The sequence below is a fragment of the Gymnodraco acuticeps genome, unplaced genomic scaffold (assembly GCF_902827175.1).
Source record: "Gymnodraco acuticeps unplaced genomic scaffold, fGymAcu1.1, whole genome shotgun sequence".
Taxonomy (NCBI): Eukaryota; Metazoa; Chordata; class Actinopteri; order Perciformes; family Bathydraconidae; genus Gymnodraco; species Gymnodraco acuticeps.
The window spans coordinates 951,977-967,191 of NW_022991325.1; the positions used below are offsets into that span (position 1 = coordinate 951,977).

Here is a 15,215-nt window from a genome sequence, read left to right on the forward strand (position 1 = left end):
AGCTCCTAGTGGAACACATAATGCCACCGGTATTTGTTTATGTCACATCGGGTTTTAATGAGAGGGTAATAAGTTAGCGAATGACTCTCTGGTCTGGACATCAATAGAAAAAACGTTACAGTCTGAGAAGTTATGAGCAATTGATTATAGAGTTGAAGGTCGACGCCAAATCATTTAGTTCTGTGACTCATATACAAACATGTTGCGGGAAATATTTGCCCCAGATGAAGTGATTTACACGAGTTGAATCCACTGCTATGACTGGAGGACTCTGGGTGCATGTGTAAATGGATAAACTCCTTCAGCTCTGTCTGCTCCTCTCCATTCCTCCTCTCTTCCCATGCTCTCCCCAGTGGGAGGACATGCATCAGCACGCTCCACAGTGCAGGCGTCCCACAGGACAGCCCCCTCCTGACTCCCCCTTCATCCCCCCCTCTGTGGGGTGGTTGAAATGGAGACGTCAGTGCAGCACAAGCAGTGGAGATGCTCTGTCGAGGCTTCAGTTACCTGGCAGCACATCTTGATTCTCAGCGGTCAGAGGCAGTGAAGTGTGTAAACCTTGTGGAGCCTGGACAGAGCTAACCCAGAGAGCAAGATTATAGTTTTAACGCTTAAAAGTGCAGTTCCTATGAGCTGTAAAAAAACGGGATTGTGATCAAAGGGGGAAAAAAAGAGTGAATATTTTGAAAAAAATGCTGCTAAGACAAACCAAAGCATCGCATCATATCTCTCAGATGCGGGATAAATAAGCAAGCAGTTTGCTGCCAGTGTGTGAAATTGTTCTTATCTATCTCTGCCATTAGAGAGTGGGTTCTATTATACAGCTTTGCATTATTCAGTGATCCTGAGAGACTGATCAATATGGATTTCAGCCCTTTTTCATACCGGTCTCTGGAGTCCAGCTCGGCCTGGGGGCTGAGGCATGCGTATGGATCCGACCCAGCAGTCTGAACGCTGCAGTGGAAGAATAAACGGGTCAGTTCCAAATTAGCGTGTATATTTTGCCAAACATTAAAGCATAATTTCTAAACCAAAATCTGCTACAAAAAGTCCCACCAGAATACTTTGCTTTCAGAATGAGTCTGTAATCAAATAAAGTCAACAATATGGCTGCTGTCATGTCTCAGAAACTTATCATGAAAGTATATTCTTTATATTAGTTTTGTCATGTCCCTTTGTTCTGTCTTATTGTTAAAAGTATTCCTCCTCTCGTTTCAGAACTCCATGCTCCCCGCCCCTATGTGTCTCCTGTGTTCGTGATTGGTTTCCCTGCCCTGATTGTTTCCACCTGTTCCCCTCACCTTGTGTATAGGGCCCCTTCTCACTTCGGTTAAATGGAATCCTTGCTTCCCTCACTTGCGTCGTTTCCCTGTGACTAGTCCCTCCTACCAGGGCTGCTTCTCAGGTCGACTATTTTCATTTCCTCGCTCCTCGGTCCTCGGTCTCACCGGAAGTTGATTTGCCTGCGCCATCTTGAGTACCGTCCCATGGCTCTTATTTCTGCCGGAGGACCGAGGATCGAGGAGCGAGGAGCGATCATGGAGGAGCGATAACCGAGGAACCACCAGACCATCCTCCGATGAAATCCTCAGATACTCACCCCGCCCCCTTACTGTGCATCGCTCACTGATTGGACGAGGCAGTGCATGCACTGATCTGATGCTTCTTGACATGAGAGCAGAGTGAAGAAAATACATGAACCTCACGGGAGTCACTCCTCAGTTTATACCGTGTTTTGTTTCAATTCATGTTTCATTTAGTTACAAATATGTGATATATCTGAACAACAAAGTGGTCAAAAATCATTTAATTCATTTTTTGGAAACATTTTCATGATCGCTTTTTTCGTTTTACATTTTCATTTATTGTCATTTCCATTCAGTCAGTCATTACGTGCTATTGAAATATTAATGTACTACATATCCAAACAAACAAAGTGTGCAATCCAATGAATGTTAATCTAACTGGGTTTTGATAGATAACATATCTCTTTTTCTTCTCTCAATTATTTTATTTCTATTGTGCACTCTAATCAATATTAATCAAACTATTGTTCGTTTATACATTTTAAGAATGGCGTTTCTTTTTTGAGAATTAGATCTTATTTTATTTTATTTATTTGGGTCTACAACAGATGATACAAATGTTTGTGTCAGTAAATGTGTACTAACAGAGGCGGGGGGGCGTGTGGAAATAACGGGGACAGAGCTGCTGTCAGACGATCAGCTGTGCAGCATCATCACAAATGGACGTCGCTTCACGTGACGCTCCGGAGGAAAGGACGTCCCATTGCTCTTAAAACTCATTTCCCTGCTTCTCGTGGTTTCCTTGCGTCCCTCCATGCTTCCCTGGTGGGAGGGACTAAACGCAGGGAAACGATGCAAGTGAGTGAAGCAAGGATTTCATTTAATCGACCTGAGAAGCAGCCCAGGGAAGCATGGAGAGACGCAAGGAAACCACGAGAAGCAGGGAAATGAGTTTTAAGAGCAATGGGACGTCCTTTCCTCCGGAGCGTCACGTGAAGCGACGTCCGTTTGTGATGACGCTGCACAGCTGATCGTCTGACAGCAGCTCTGTCCCCGTTATTTACACACACCCCCCCGCCTCTGTTAGTACACATTTACTGACACAAACATTTGTATCATCTGTTGTAGACCCAAATAAATAAAAATAAAATAAGAACAAATTCTCAAAAAGATAAACGCCATTCTTAACATTTATAAACGAACAATAGTTTGATTAATATTGATTAGAGTGCACAATAGAAATAAAATAATTGAGAGAAGAAAAAGAGATATGTTATCTATCAAAACCCAGTTAGATTAACATTCATTGGATTGCACACTTTGTTTGTTTGTGTGGATATGTAGCACATTAACATTTTAATAGCACTTAATGACTGACTGAATGGAAATGACAATAATTGAAAATGTAAAACGAAAAAAGCGATCATGAAAATGTTTCCAAAAAATGAATAAAATGATTTTTGACCACTTTGTTGTTCAGATATATCACATATTTGTAACTAAATGATACATTAATTGAAACAAAACACAGTATAAACTGAGGATTGAGTCCCGTGAGGTTCATGTGTTTTCTTCACTCCGCTGGGAAACTGCTCTCATGTCAAGAAGTATCAGATCAGTGCATGCGCTGCATCGTCCAATCAGTGAGCGATACACAGTAAGGGGGCGGGGCTTGTGTCTGAGGATTTCATCGAAGGATGGTCTGGTGGTTCCTCGGTTATCACTCCTCCATTATCGCTCCTCGCTCCTCGATCCTCGCTCCTCGGTCCTCCGGGAAAAATAAGGCCATTGGGATGCTACTCAAGATGGCGCAGACAAATCAACTTCCGGTGAGACCGAGACCGAGGAGCGAGGAAATGAAAAATAAGAGAAGTGAAACGCAGCCATTGTGTTAGTCCCCACCTGTCCAGTGCCAGTTCGTTTCCTATTCATGACCATGTTCAAGCCTGCTCCATGGTCGTATCCTGTTTTCTCAAGATCACGATTTTTGCATTTAGTTTTTCCTCTGAAGAGTGATTTTGTGTTTCTTGTTTTTGTTACTGTGTTAATTCCAGTAAAGTCTTTATTTTTGAATACCACCCGAGTCTGAGTCTGAGTTGTGCATTTGAGTTCATGCCTCTGAGTTCACCCCTTGACAGGCTGCAACATATTCCAAAGTTCCTGGCAACAACTTGGATTGGTTACACTTTGGAAAGCTCAGTGAAAGCTGACTGACATACAGCAGACTAAGTGGCAGGCATAGGGTGACAATGAGAGAAAACATGGCTCAACATATGGTGCTGCAGCACTTTTTTTATCAGCAGATGAATATTGAATAGATACAGTATGTGGCAGCTGCACGTCCCTAACTGTATTGGAGGTGGGGAGCAGTGCTCAGCTTGATCATTAACATTACATTCTGCACATCAAAAGCATTCAAAAACAATCCATAGACACCGATTTGCTAAACAAGCATTGTATTGCTGGTGTCTGCTAAAGATAACGAATGAAGCATGACTTGTTGAGCACTAATGGTAAGTCTTTCTCGTTGTTAATGGTCATGTGCTGAGATAGGGGAAAATGTGTTACATGCCTGTCCTTGGCCCTGGCAATTAGGCTCTGCCGTGAACCATTTGTTACATCCGCTGCGTCTCGCCTTCAGCCTGGCACCTTGCTGATTACAGCTAGCTGGATCGATAATTAAACAAATTAAAGCATACTGCCGGGTCCATTTTCATCCCATCTCAGCCAGCGGCAGCAGCGACATCATGCACTGCTTTTATAAAAAAATACTCTTGCACTGCGACAAAACAAAAAGAAAGGGTTGCTAAAATGTTTCTATTTTGTTGGCATCAAAACTCCGACTTGTATAAAGATTTCTGCTGAAAATAGCCAATAATGTTACTTTGCGAAAGACAATGGATCAGACGTTCAAATTGAGATCATTGCTAGTTTTTACTAATATGAGACGTAGACATCAAGATGCAGTGTAAACGGGTTTACTTTCTATTTCAAATGAATGAGCTCCTAATTTTAATGCTGACTTAACAGTATAACCCAAACTCTTTTGCAAAAACATACATTTTTAAAGTTTACTTTATATTGAATTACTATACTTGTGTAAATAAGTTTCCAATCTTTAATAAAAAGTTGGTCAATGTGATAAAGTCTGTAGAATTCCACTAATTATTTCTTGTCTCAGGACCCTTTACCTTTACATGATCCAAAAACCTGAAAACTGAGCATGTTAAAGTGGGAAAACATCACACATTATCTCGCAAATCGCACCTATGAAGATTCAAGATTCAAAGGTTTATTGTCATAACATACAAAACTACGATGTAATTATGTAATGCAGTGGTTCTCAACCTGTGGTACGCGTACCACTGGTGGTACGCCAGCTCCCGCTAGTGGTACGTGGAGGAATCTGACATATAACAAATATTTATTTTATTTTATTTTTTTTATTTAACTTAAAGGTGGGTAGGTAATTTTGGAGAAACCAGCTCGAGTGCGCTAGAATTTGAAAATACACTTCCTTACAGAGCCCCTCCTCACACAACACACACGAACGCGCACATGACCAATGAGGGCAGAGATAAGTTTGTGCACAGATGGAAGGCTGACAGGCAGGTAGGCCATCCAGTTACTTTAGCCGGGCCGGCTCAGATGATTGGTCGTGCTTTTTACAGTACTACAGCTTCCACAGATGACTTTTTTTATGGATTTTTTGTGAAAGCACTTCAGATATTCATTGCTATCGGGATGTTAAGAGCATTCCATGGAATATAACAAAAAGTGTATCTCGAGCCGGTTTCTCAAACTTACCTACCCCACCTTTAACCTTTACACATAACACAGACATATAAAATACAGGAAGCACAACTAAGTAAACAAAAAGACGAAAAGCAGTCACTATATTGTGCACGTTTGGGACATTAAGGTACATTACTTATTACTGCAAGAGCAGCTGATGGTAAGGACCTCAGACAACTTCAATTTAAAACAGTGCCATCAGTTTGAGGCTTGATTGAATAACATTAATTACAATTTTGTAATTAATGTTATTCAATCAAGCCTCAAACTGATTTATTTAAATCATACTATCAAAATACTACAACAAATGAAAATAAGCTTGAGATAATTAAAACTGTGGTTTAAATTAGTTCTAATAGGCTATTGTTGTTTTCAGATTTAGAAACGAAACATTTTTTGTATTTATTTCTGGCGTTGCTAATTACGACCTTAACCGCGAACGATTAGCGAACGTTGCAAGCAAGCTAAAGAAAGAAGAAAGCTGAATGATGTTAAAAACCGTGGCTCAAAACGGGAGGTATTCGGAAGAGAGGTACTGAGGAGAATATTACCAGCAAAAGTGAACAAGTGAATGAAGAGGAGGACAGTCATCAACCGAGCACAAGTGCAAAAGTGATATGCACAGCCGCTGTGATGGAGGAGAGAAGTGACTCAGGAAGAAGGCATTTGCTCAAAGAATGGAGAGAAGGCTGAACAAGCACACAGTTGTCCTTAATTGTTATTTTTTTTCTTTTCTTTTTTACTTTGCCACCACAGAAATGGCAATAGCAAACATCAGCAGACTGAAGATGAGCTATTAGCCCTTAGGCTCATCTGCTCCTGGAGGCTTTCATTATTATTGTGGAACTGAATTCCCAATAGGACATTTTCTGTTACGATGTGGGTTGTTGCAGGAGGCCTACATTCACACTTTGGTATAGGTCCAGGAAATGATATGTGTGTACAGTTGACATTTGTTGTGTGAGAATAAGTTATTATTTTGTTCTTTATATATATATATGTGGTGAGTGAGAGAGAGAGAGAGAGAGAGAGAGAGAGAGAGAGAGAGAGAGAGAGAGAGAGAGAGAGAGAGAGAGAGAGAGAGAGAGAGAGAGAGAGAGAGAGGAGAGAGAGAGAGATGAGAGAGAGAGATAGAGAGAGAGGAGAGAGAGAGAGAGAGAGATAGAGAGAGAGAGAGAGAGGAGAGAGAGAGAGAGAGAGAGAGAGAGAGCATAATAAATAATGTTATTATGAATACATGTGCCTCCGAGTCCTGCATAGACTGTGCATAGACTGTATTTTAACATTGGTTATATGGTGGTACTTGGAGAGCCAACTATTTTCTCAGGTGGTACTTGATGTAAAAAGGTTGAGAACCACTGATGTAATGTATGAACAACTTGGATCGCAGGTTCCTCAACAGTGCAATTTAAAACAAATATATATAAATAACAACAATACAAATTAAAATTGTGCAAGCTCAGGTGTTTAATAAAATGTAAATGTAATTTATAGGTGACATATTTGGCTCATTTTCATATTCATATTTGCATTTTGGGTCTCTACTAGTATCTTTTTATGTGCTCTAATGTTCAAAGAACACACCATTGTTCTAATACGTTCTGACTGAAAAACACCTGTGTTCACCATTGGTCTGAAATGCTCCGTTTTAGCGCCTGTCTCTTTAAGCGCTCACCTGAAAAAATAGATTTATATATTTGGATATTATCAAAAATGATATACCCCTTCAACCCGCTTTATGATGCAAAAATACATGGAAATAACGCTTTCTGTAATAATGGACCTTCGAATAAATAGTTTATATAGTGATTTTATTCTGTTTAAATCTATTGACCCTTTGTCACAGGTGATAGGAGCAATGGAGTGCTGCTCACATTGCTTAATTCAGAGAGGTCTTGGCAGTCTTGAAGAAGTATCAAGTATTCAACAAAAAGAAAGACGGTTAAAGAAAATCTGGGTAAAACTAACAACCTGTTGCAGAAATAGGACGTTTCTTTTCTTATGATTTTTGGGAAACTTTTCTCTGAGGTTTGTGATTCTGAAGAAGATTACTCTGCAAAATGGTAGAAATCCAGCTGAAATTCATGTGAAGTTCACTTTGCTTGAAGCAGTTTCCACGCAGCTGAGTCGCTCCTTCCTACGTCACGGCCATCATGGCTGATTTGTTATCCCAACATGATATATGGAGGAGCGTTGCCCCCCCCCCCCCCTCCCTTCCATCGCTGTGCATCTTATTTATTCATGTGAGAGTCGCGGTGGGAGTTACATAAGAATATTGAATATTATTTCAGCGCCTGTCTCTTGTAGTGGTGGGGTTATTTTGTATAATTAGCTACAAAGCATCTCTACTGCTATCACTGCTACACATTTCTTCATCTTCTTCTTCTTGAAGAAGTGTATTGCTACGGTTTCTCAGTAGGTAATTAAAAGAAAAATACAATCGACAACGTGCTTTTGGAGTCGTGGTTTGCCCCGTTGTGCATTTTTTGGCGTGAAGATATGCGTGGTGTAGAAAAAAAGAGAGAGGGGGGGGGTTGGTGGGGTGGGGGTACTCCTACGGTGGGACAGGCTCCTGTAGAAGATGTGAAACCGATGTATTTAAGGTGGATCGATCATTTCGCCACATGATGGTCCCTGCCACATGCTTGGATTTGATTGACTAAATACATGTATCAATCATAGCACAACAAAAGTGTTGTTTCATTCTTTAAAAAGATATACTGTTCTCTATATCACAAATAGCTTGTTTATGATGATTTAATAAGTTAGTAACTCACTATTTCAAATACTTATGTAACTTATTCTCAAAAAGGGGGATCAGCTTTAAGAATATTTTTGCAATGTTCAGAAACAATATCAATCTTTTTATCAGGTATTTTTAGTTTGGAGTCCTTCATTACATTGTTATCATATGAAGGTCATTTTATATCCAAAATCAACTGTTCTTGTATTACCTTGTGCTCTTAACATATTGTTCCAAGATACCACACATTGAAATGATAATCAGTGTTTTGAGCAAAGTACGACTTTTAAGAGTCTAATAAACAGAAGTTACTTTTAAACGAAACCTTTTGGCGGTTAAATTAGTTAAATGAGTCAAATGTACTCCAGGCCCCAGCTTAAGGAACTGTAATGCTATTTTTAAGTAGGACATTTTGCTGACAGTTCTGTTAGCATCTTTCATTTAAGATAAGATCAGGGAGGGTCAACACTGTTTGCATATGTCTTGGTTATGAAGAGACCCTTTGGTCTAAACCCACCAAATGATTATGTATTGAACTGACATCTCTCTGATTATTACTTAAACCATTTAAAGATGATTAATTAAGACAACGTTAAACGCCTCTCCCATCAATGAAAGAGCAAGATGAAGGATATAATGACGTCATATCTGTCTACATCAGGTGTATTTGCCTTCACTTCCATTTCACTACACAGCCACAGCGTGTTCTCTGTGCTACTGTAAAGTGGCTGCTGCGCAAATACTGCGGACGACCTTAAATAAGGTGCTGGACTGTGTGCAGAGCAGCCCTGCCTCTCCCTCACTGATGCGGTGTCTACGCTGCCTTATGTCCGCTATATAAAGTGCACACAGCCGGCAGAGCTCACAGCTCCAGTGGACTGTTCCGTGGTGCTGAACTCTCTCACACACTCTCTGCAACATGACTGGAACCATGGACGGATTCTCGTGGAAACTTTTTATACTTTCTTGCCTGGTTGTTGTGCAGAGCTCGGCGCAAGACTTCGGACAGACGCAGTTTATTTGCACGTCGGTGCCCAAGGATATGGACTTGTGCGCGGCCACGATGCAGAACAGCGGGCCGGCGGAGGACCTGAAGGCCACGGTCTTGCAGCTGCGGGAGACCGTGCTGCAGCAGAAGGAGACCATCATGAACCAGAAGGAGACAATCAGGGAACTAACGTCCAAGTTGAGCCGCTGCGAGAGCCAGAGCCTCCCGGCGGCGGGACCCGGCGGGAGGCGGCCCGGGGTGAAGAACACGATGGGGGATGTATCCCGGGGCACCACGGACACCCTGGCCCAGCTGGGGCAGACTTTACAGACGCTCAAACAGAGACTGGAGAATCTAGAGGTGAGGAGGGGAGCGAAAAGGGAATTAGATGACCCTCCTGGTAATTAATAGGAAAATAGGGTTGAGCCTCTAATTCACTGCAATATTGTTTGCTTGGAGACACATGTGTTTTAGTGTTTAAATGACAGTCAGTGAGAAGCATTATGTAAAGTTAAGTCGCATTTTTGAGTAATTTGGCGCACATACAAACATAATCAGACTAGGAGCTTCACAAAGAGTAAAAGGGACCATCTTTGAGGGAGTTTAACTAAAGTATTCCCCGTGCCCCCTTTAACCCAGTGTGTCTCCCTGTGTCCGATGCAGCAGTACAGCCGAGGGAACAACACCGTGCAGGCGAACAGCCTCAAAGACCTGCTCCAGAACAAGATAGACGATATGGAGAAGCAGGTTCTGTCCCGGGTCAACACGATAGAGGAGACCAAACCGACCGTCAGGAACGAGACCGACCAGCGGAACAGAGTGGAGTCCACGCTTACCACTCTGCACCACCGCATCACAGACCTGGAGAAAGGTGCGTTTGGATTCTCAGGGCGAACGGATGTATTGCGCGCGCACAAAGATTTCCAAACATTGAAGAGTTCTAAACAAGATCAGGTGTCATTTAATGGTTTTAAAACAGCAAGGACGTGTGAGAAATCAGTATTACAGGACCAGTCATGTTGACGCGTTCACAGTGCCGCATCTCGCTGCGCACAGTGTGAAGGAGGAGAGGAGAGCTGCAATGCTTTGCATATCTCAGGACCTGTTAGAGCTCATGCTTCGCTGAGTTTCTGTTTTCCAAACCCCTAAACCTGAACAAGGTCCGCTGTGCAGAGGTCAGAGCCGGCTGGAAAGTTTGCAGCAGGGTGCGCCTCTCACTGGCGCGTTTTGCACGATCATTATATCGCGACTGGTACAGCGTCTCAACACTGATAGCAAATGGGCGAGAGACGGGGGAGATAGAGACACATAAAATCATAGTCAGAAGAGTGTATCATATTTAATCCGGAGTATAGGTATTTTTACGATTTTGGAGGAAAAACAAAAACATGTAAGGGTTATAGGGTCTTTCGAATCTTTCCTCAACTGACATTACTTTAATCATATACATCCTATAATCTTAACCATGATTCTACATACGTTAAAATATGTTCTCATTAACAAAGGTCTGCCTCTATGGTAGGTAGGGCTGCAATAATATGCTGTTTGGTTATATATCAAAGTCATTTCCAACTTAAATAATTGGACAAATTGCTTTGAGTCATTTTCTACTTAAATATGTATATTTCATGCTTTTCTTTGCTCCTAAATACCAGTAAATACCATTTTCTGGCAAACAATTTATTGATAAATCAAGAAAATAATCGAACTTTTTTCTTTTCAGTATATATTGTAAACAAATGTCATATGTAATCATCTTTAAATCATTTGGCTAATTAGTTTAATATATACAAATGTGAATGGTCTGGACCAAATAGTCTCTGAGTAACTGAGAGAAAAGTCAAAAGTGTTTCAACCGTCCCCAGTCTCCCTATAGAAATGACATAAGGTCGGTCACGGTGGAGCTGATTTGAACTATTGCTGAACAGGTTCATCAAATATGGAAATGATATAGTTGTAGCCCTAATCTATAATAAATCCCTGTCATCTCATCCACAGGTAAAGAAACCAGGCCCACAGATAAGTTTCAGCTCACCTTCCCCCTGAGAACCAACTACATGTACGCCAAAGCCAAGAGGAGCCTCCCTGAGATGTACTCCTTCAGCGTGTGTCTGTGGATCAAGTCCAACGCCTCCCCCGGGGTGGGGACGCCCTTCTCCTACGCCGTGCCGGGCCAGACCAACGAGCTGGTGCTGATTGAGTGGGGGAACAACCCCATGGAGATCCTCATCAATGACAAGGTGAGGGAAAAGTGATCATACGAGAACAAAATTATTTTATACAATTCTGCAGGATGTCGTTGTCGTTTTTTTTTGCATTTACTTGTATCATGTTTGTGATGGAGATCGTTTTTGGAGACTGGAAATAAAAATGAAGATGCTGGAACACTGGAACTAATGTCCTACAACACGGATGTTTATTTTAAAGGCTAAGGGGCAAACAATGTCACTACAAAACAGAACACAGTCATTTCTGAAATCGTCCCTTCCATGCATATTTAACTCATATCTGCCAGTAGTCATAACATGTCTGCACTCCAAAAGCAGAAGCAATACCCAAAGATTAAGAAGGACGTCCTTCACAATCTGGCTGATGTGACTTGGCAATGACCTAAGACCAAATGATTCCTAACATGAAAAGGACAAGTCGAATGTTTAAATATATAAATGTAGGTATATATGAATGGATATGGACAGTGCAACAATAGGAACAAGTTATAATACTTTGTGCTTCGATGACAGCTTCTCCTGTTCCAGAAATGGAAATGGGTTAAAAATAGGTGTTCATGTAGGTGAGCAACAGCGGGGATTTTTTTCTCAGATGGGAAGTGATTCAGCAAGAAGAGCAGAAGGTGTGGAAGCGACGGGTTTTCCAGGCGGAGTGTGACTCTGCAAGTGTGAAAGAGACAATTGTTCACGAGAGACAAATATATAATTGTGTGTCTCTGCTGCAGGTTGCAAAGCTGCCGTTCCTCATCAACGACGGGAAATGGCATCACCTGTGCATCACGTGGACCACCCGGGACGGGATGTGGGAAGCCTTCCAGGACGGGGTGATGCGGGGAAGTGGAGAAAACCTGGCACCGTACCACCCCATCAAACCAGAGGGGGTGCTGGTCCTGGGACAAGAGCAGGTGTGAATTCATTTCCAAATCAGTGATTCTGCAGTTATCTAATTCATTTAGGAATATTCATGAAGGAAATTAGATTGGTTGGAAATTGAAGAGGTGGCAAATGCTTTCCAATAAAAGGAGTTTGTAATTTATCATCCCTGGATTGGCAAAAATAAAAGTGCTTCATGAATTTGGCCTACAGTTTGACAAGGAAACATTTCAGATTTGACACAGGAAATTAGCTTGTTGCACTGTGGAAGAAATATCCAATATAAAGAGAGCATTTGGCCAATGACACTGCTTAGATAAATCCTCAATCCTCTCATGTTGTTTTATCCAAATCCACGTACACACACCTCTATACTGTAGACATTCCTACGTGAGCAATTTGGGGTAAAAGGGGCCCTATTATGCTTTGGGTTTCCCCCTTTCCTGTAGTGTGTTACATAGGATTGTGTGCATGTTAATGGTCTACAAAGGTGACAATCCCTGTGTTCCCTCCAGAGGGAGTTTCTCTCCCACACACAATTGCCAAAGAGGTGCTACAGCACAGGCAGTATGAGAAAAGTAAAGAGCTTTTTGAACATTAAAGCATGGAGACATGTCACGGTAGAGGCATAAAATACAAATATGAACCTGATCATTAGCATAATAGGGCCCTTTATGTATTTATGTATACCCAAGGACAGGACTGCAGGGTCTGCATATAGAACAAATGACCTCCTGATTGGTAAATCTTTCATATGTGCTCAAATGCTCATCAATGCGACCAGATAACACTTGAACTGTATCTTTGATGACTAACACTTGTCTGCGTTGCTCCACAGGACACGTTGGGCGGGGGCTTTGATGCGACGCAAGCTTATGTTGGTGAACTAGCAAACCTAAATATCTGGAATAGGAAACTTTCCATCGCCGAGATCTACAACTTGGCGACCTGCAACAGCAAAGCACCGGCCGGCAATGTGTTCTCCTGGACGGAGAGCAACATCGAAATATTTGGCGGCACGACCAAATGGACCTTCGAGCCGTGCCGTTCGCTCAACTGAACTGCAAGAGAGGCCTCTCTGTATTTCTGAGCTTTTGTCGTTCTTGTCTTCATTTGACGTTCGTTAGAGACTATTTCAGTTATATTGGTAAGCTTAAATCTGGGATTTCTATCATTCTTAGGTATTTATGTGCACTTTTCATCTTGAGGAAAAAAAATATCGTCTTGGAAGCCTCGGTGAGAAGGTTTTTGTTCCTCCTTTTTTTCTTGGGCGTTCAGTTGAAAGCACACCTAAGCTTTTTCGTTTGGCTGACTTGGACTGGCAGCTGGCAATCTGCGCCTTATGTTCGGACAATTCACAATCCAAGAGAGGAATTACATAACCGCCGCCCCCCCCCCCCCCCCCCCCCCCTCTCTCCTACTTCCCTCCGGAAAGTGGGAGATTACGCTGTCCATCCAATTATTGTCAGTGTTTGGCGCTGTGAAGTGATGTCTGGTGCGGTACAGCACCCTGCAAACCCCTCTCTGACCCTAACCCCCGACCCCCCTTTCTCCTTCACTGGCCCCGCCCCCTCCGGAACTTGCACTGTGACTGACTCCAGGAGAAGGAGGGTATGTTGAAGGACACTGCAAAGTCAGACTCTGGTACAAGTCAATTTGTAGTCGTTGTTCGCTTCAAGTGTTTCTGTAAGAATGTCGTTAAACTTGCCAACATTGCTACAAAGCCTGGGTGCCTTGGGCTGGTTCAAATCTTCAGCACATTCAGTATGTTCTCAGTTGCAAATTCAATGTTTTATTGGTTTCTGTTTTCCTTTCTGAGCTGGGTTGAGTTTCCTGTTTCTCTGGTAAATGTAATTTGATTACAGTTTGTTATCTGACATGACGTGTTTTGGCAGGTGTTTGTACTACTCTGTATAAGGAATGTTACAGTGTGTGTATAGTAACAGCATGAATGACGAGTGCTGTGAAAGTATTGTTGAAATCTGCTTTACTATCTTCTCTGGGTCCGGGTTTTTTACTGTATTGTTATATGCTCCAAGCATGGCAAAACTGAGAGATGAAGAATTTAATTTTTGTAATAAAATTGTGATACTTAATGTCACAGTGGATTCCTGGCTTTGGTTATGTGCATGTGAACATGTGTAGAGCGAGTGCATGAGAGTTAAAACCTTTTTAAACAAGGGGCATCTGACAGAAAGACAAGGAAGGCAGTGAAGGTCACAAAGAGGGCACTTGAGAACAGAAATTGTGTGTGTGTGTGTGTGTGTTGTCTCTTTTTTAGCTGACTGCAGAAGATAACTCACTCACTGCTTTGTTGTTGCTGCTGTGAGATGCCTGCACTAAACACAGCGAGGCTCACAGAGGAAAAAATGCTTTGTCATAGTGGCCTTTCAATGGCCAAGTTCAAGAGTGTAGTTTAAAGTAAAACTGCAGCTCCTTAAGTTAGACTTTTAGTTGGTTCACTCAGACCTGTTGCAGCAAACATTTAAATAATGAAGATACCTTATTCACATTTCTGAATCAGAATAACATGATTGGATCTTCTGCTATTAGACCTACTTTTTTTGTTTTACCATGAAACATTTCAGAAAAGCTCCTCACGATGAGCTGAAGTTATCTTTGTTTTTCAACACGTATTTTCCTCATTAAGAAAAAATCTTAAATGTTAATCACGTCATGTCGTGCTGAGTAATTTCTGCTCATACACACAACATTTTGTCTTATTCCCATTCTGATTAATCTAAAGAGGTGCAACTCCTGCGTGTTCTGCTTATGAATAAATGCATTGAGCCTTGACTGAAATATTTCTGGGGAAAGATTAAGACGTAGGTCCTTGAAGGCTTTCTTTTTCATGTCTCTTGTCTAAAGCTTGAACAGGTAGACTTTATTTACACTTCAACTGCTTTATGTCCTCTTAAGGTGGACCTTGAAGTGGAGTTTGTTTGGTTCAAACAGGATGGGTAAGGAGGGCAGAACCCACACAGATACAATAGAAGGAGGCTGGTACTTATAACAAAAAGCGAGCTTCATTAGAATAAAGCTTGTACAAAACAAAAGGAAAA

General features: G+C 41.7%; 1 protein-coding gene across 1 annotated transcript; it reads left to right on the forward strand.

The window, feature by feature from the left end:
• The first annotated feature begins 8,833 nt into the window (after window positions 1-8,833).
• On the forward strand, window positions 8,834-14,949 carry LOC117562494 (neuronal pentraxin-1-like). Its single transcript, XM_034240328.1, has 5 exons — window positions 8,834-9,412; window positions 9,716-9,923; window positions 11,051-11,292; window positions 12,006-12,185; window positions 12,992-14,949. Exons 1-5 carry the CDS (start codon window positions 8,984-8,986, stop codon window positions 13,211-13,213), a joined length of 1,281 nt encoding a protein of 426 aa, XP_034096219.1. The 5' UTR covers window positions 8,834-8,983; the 3' UTR covers window positions 13,214-14,949.
• Window positions 14,950-15,215: the final 266 nt, after the last annotated feature.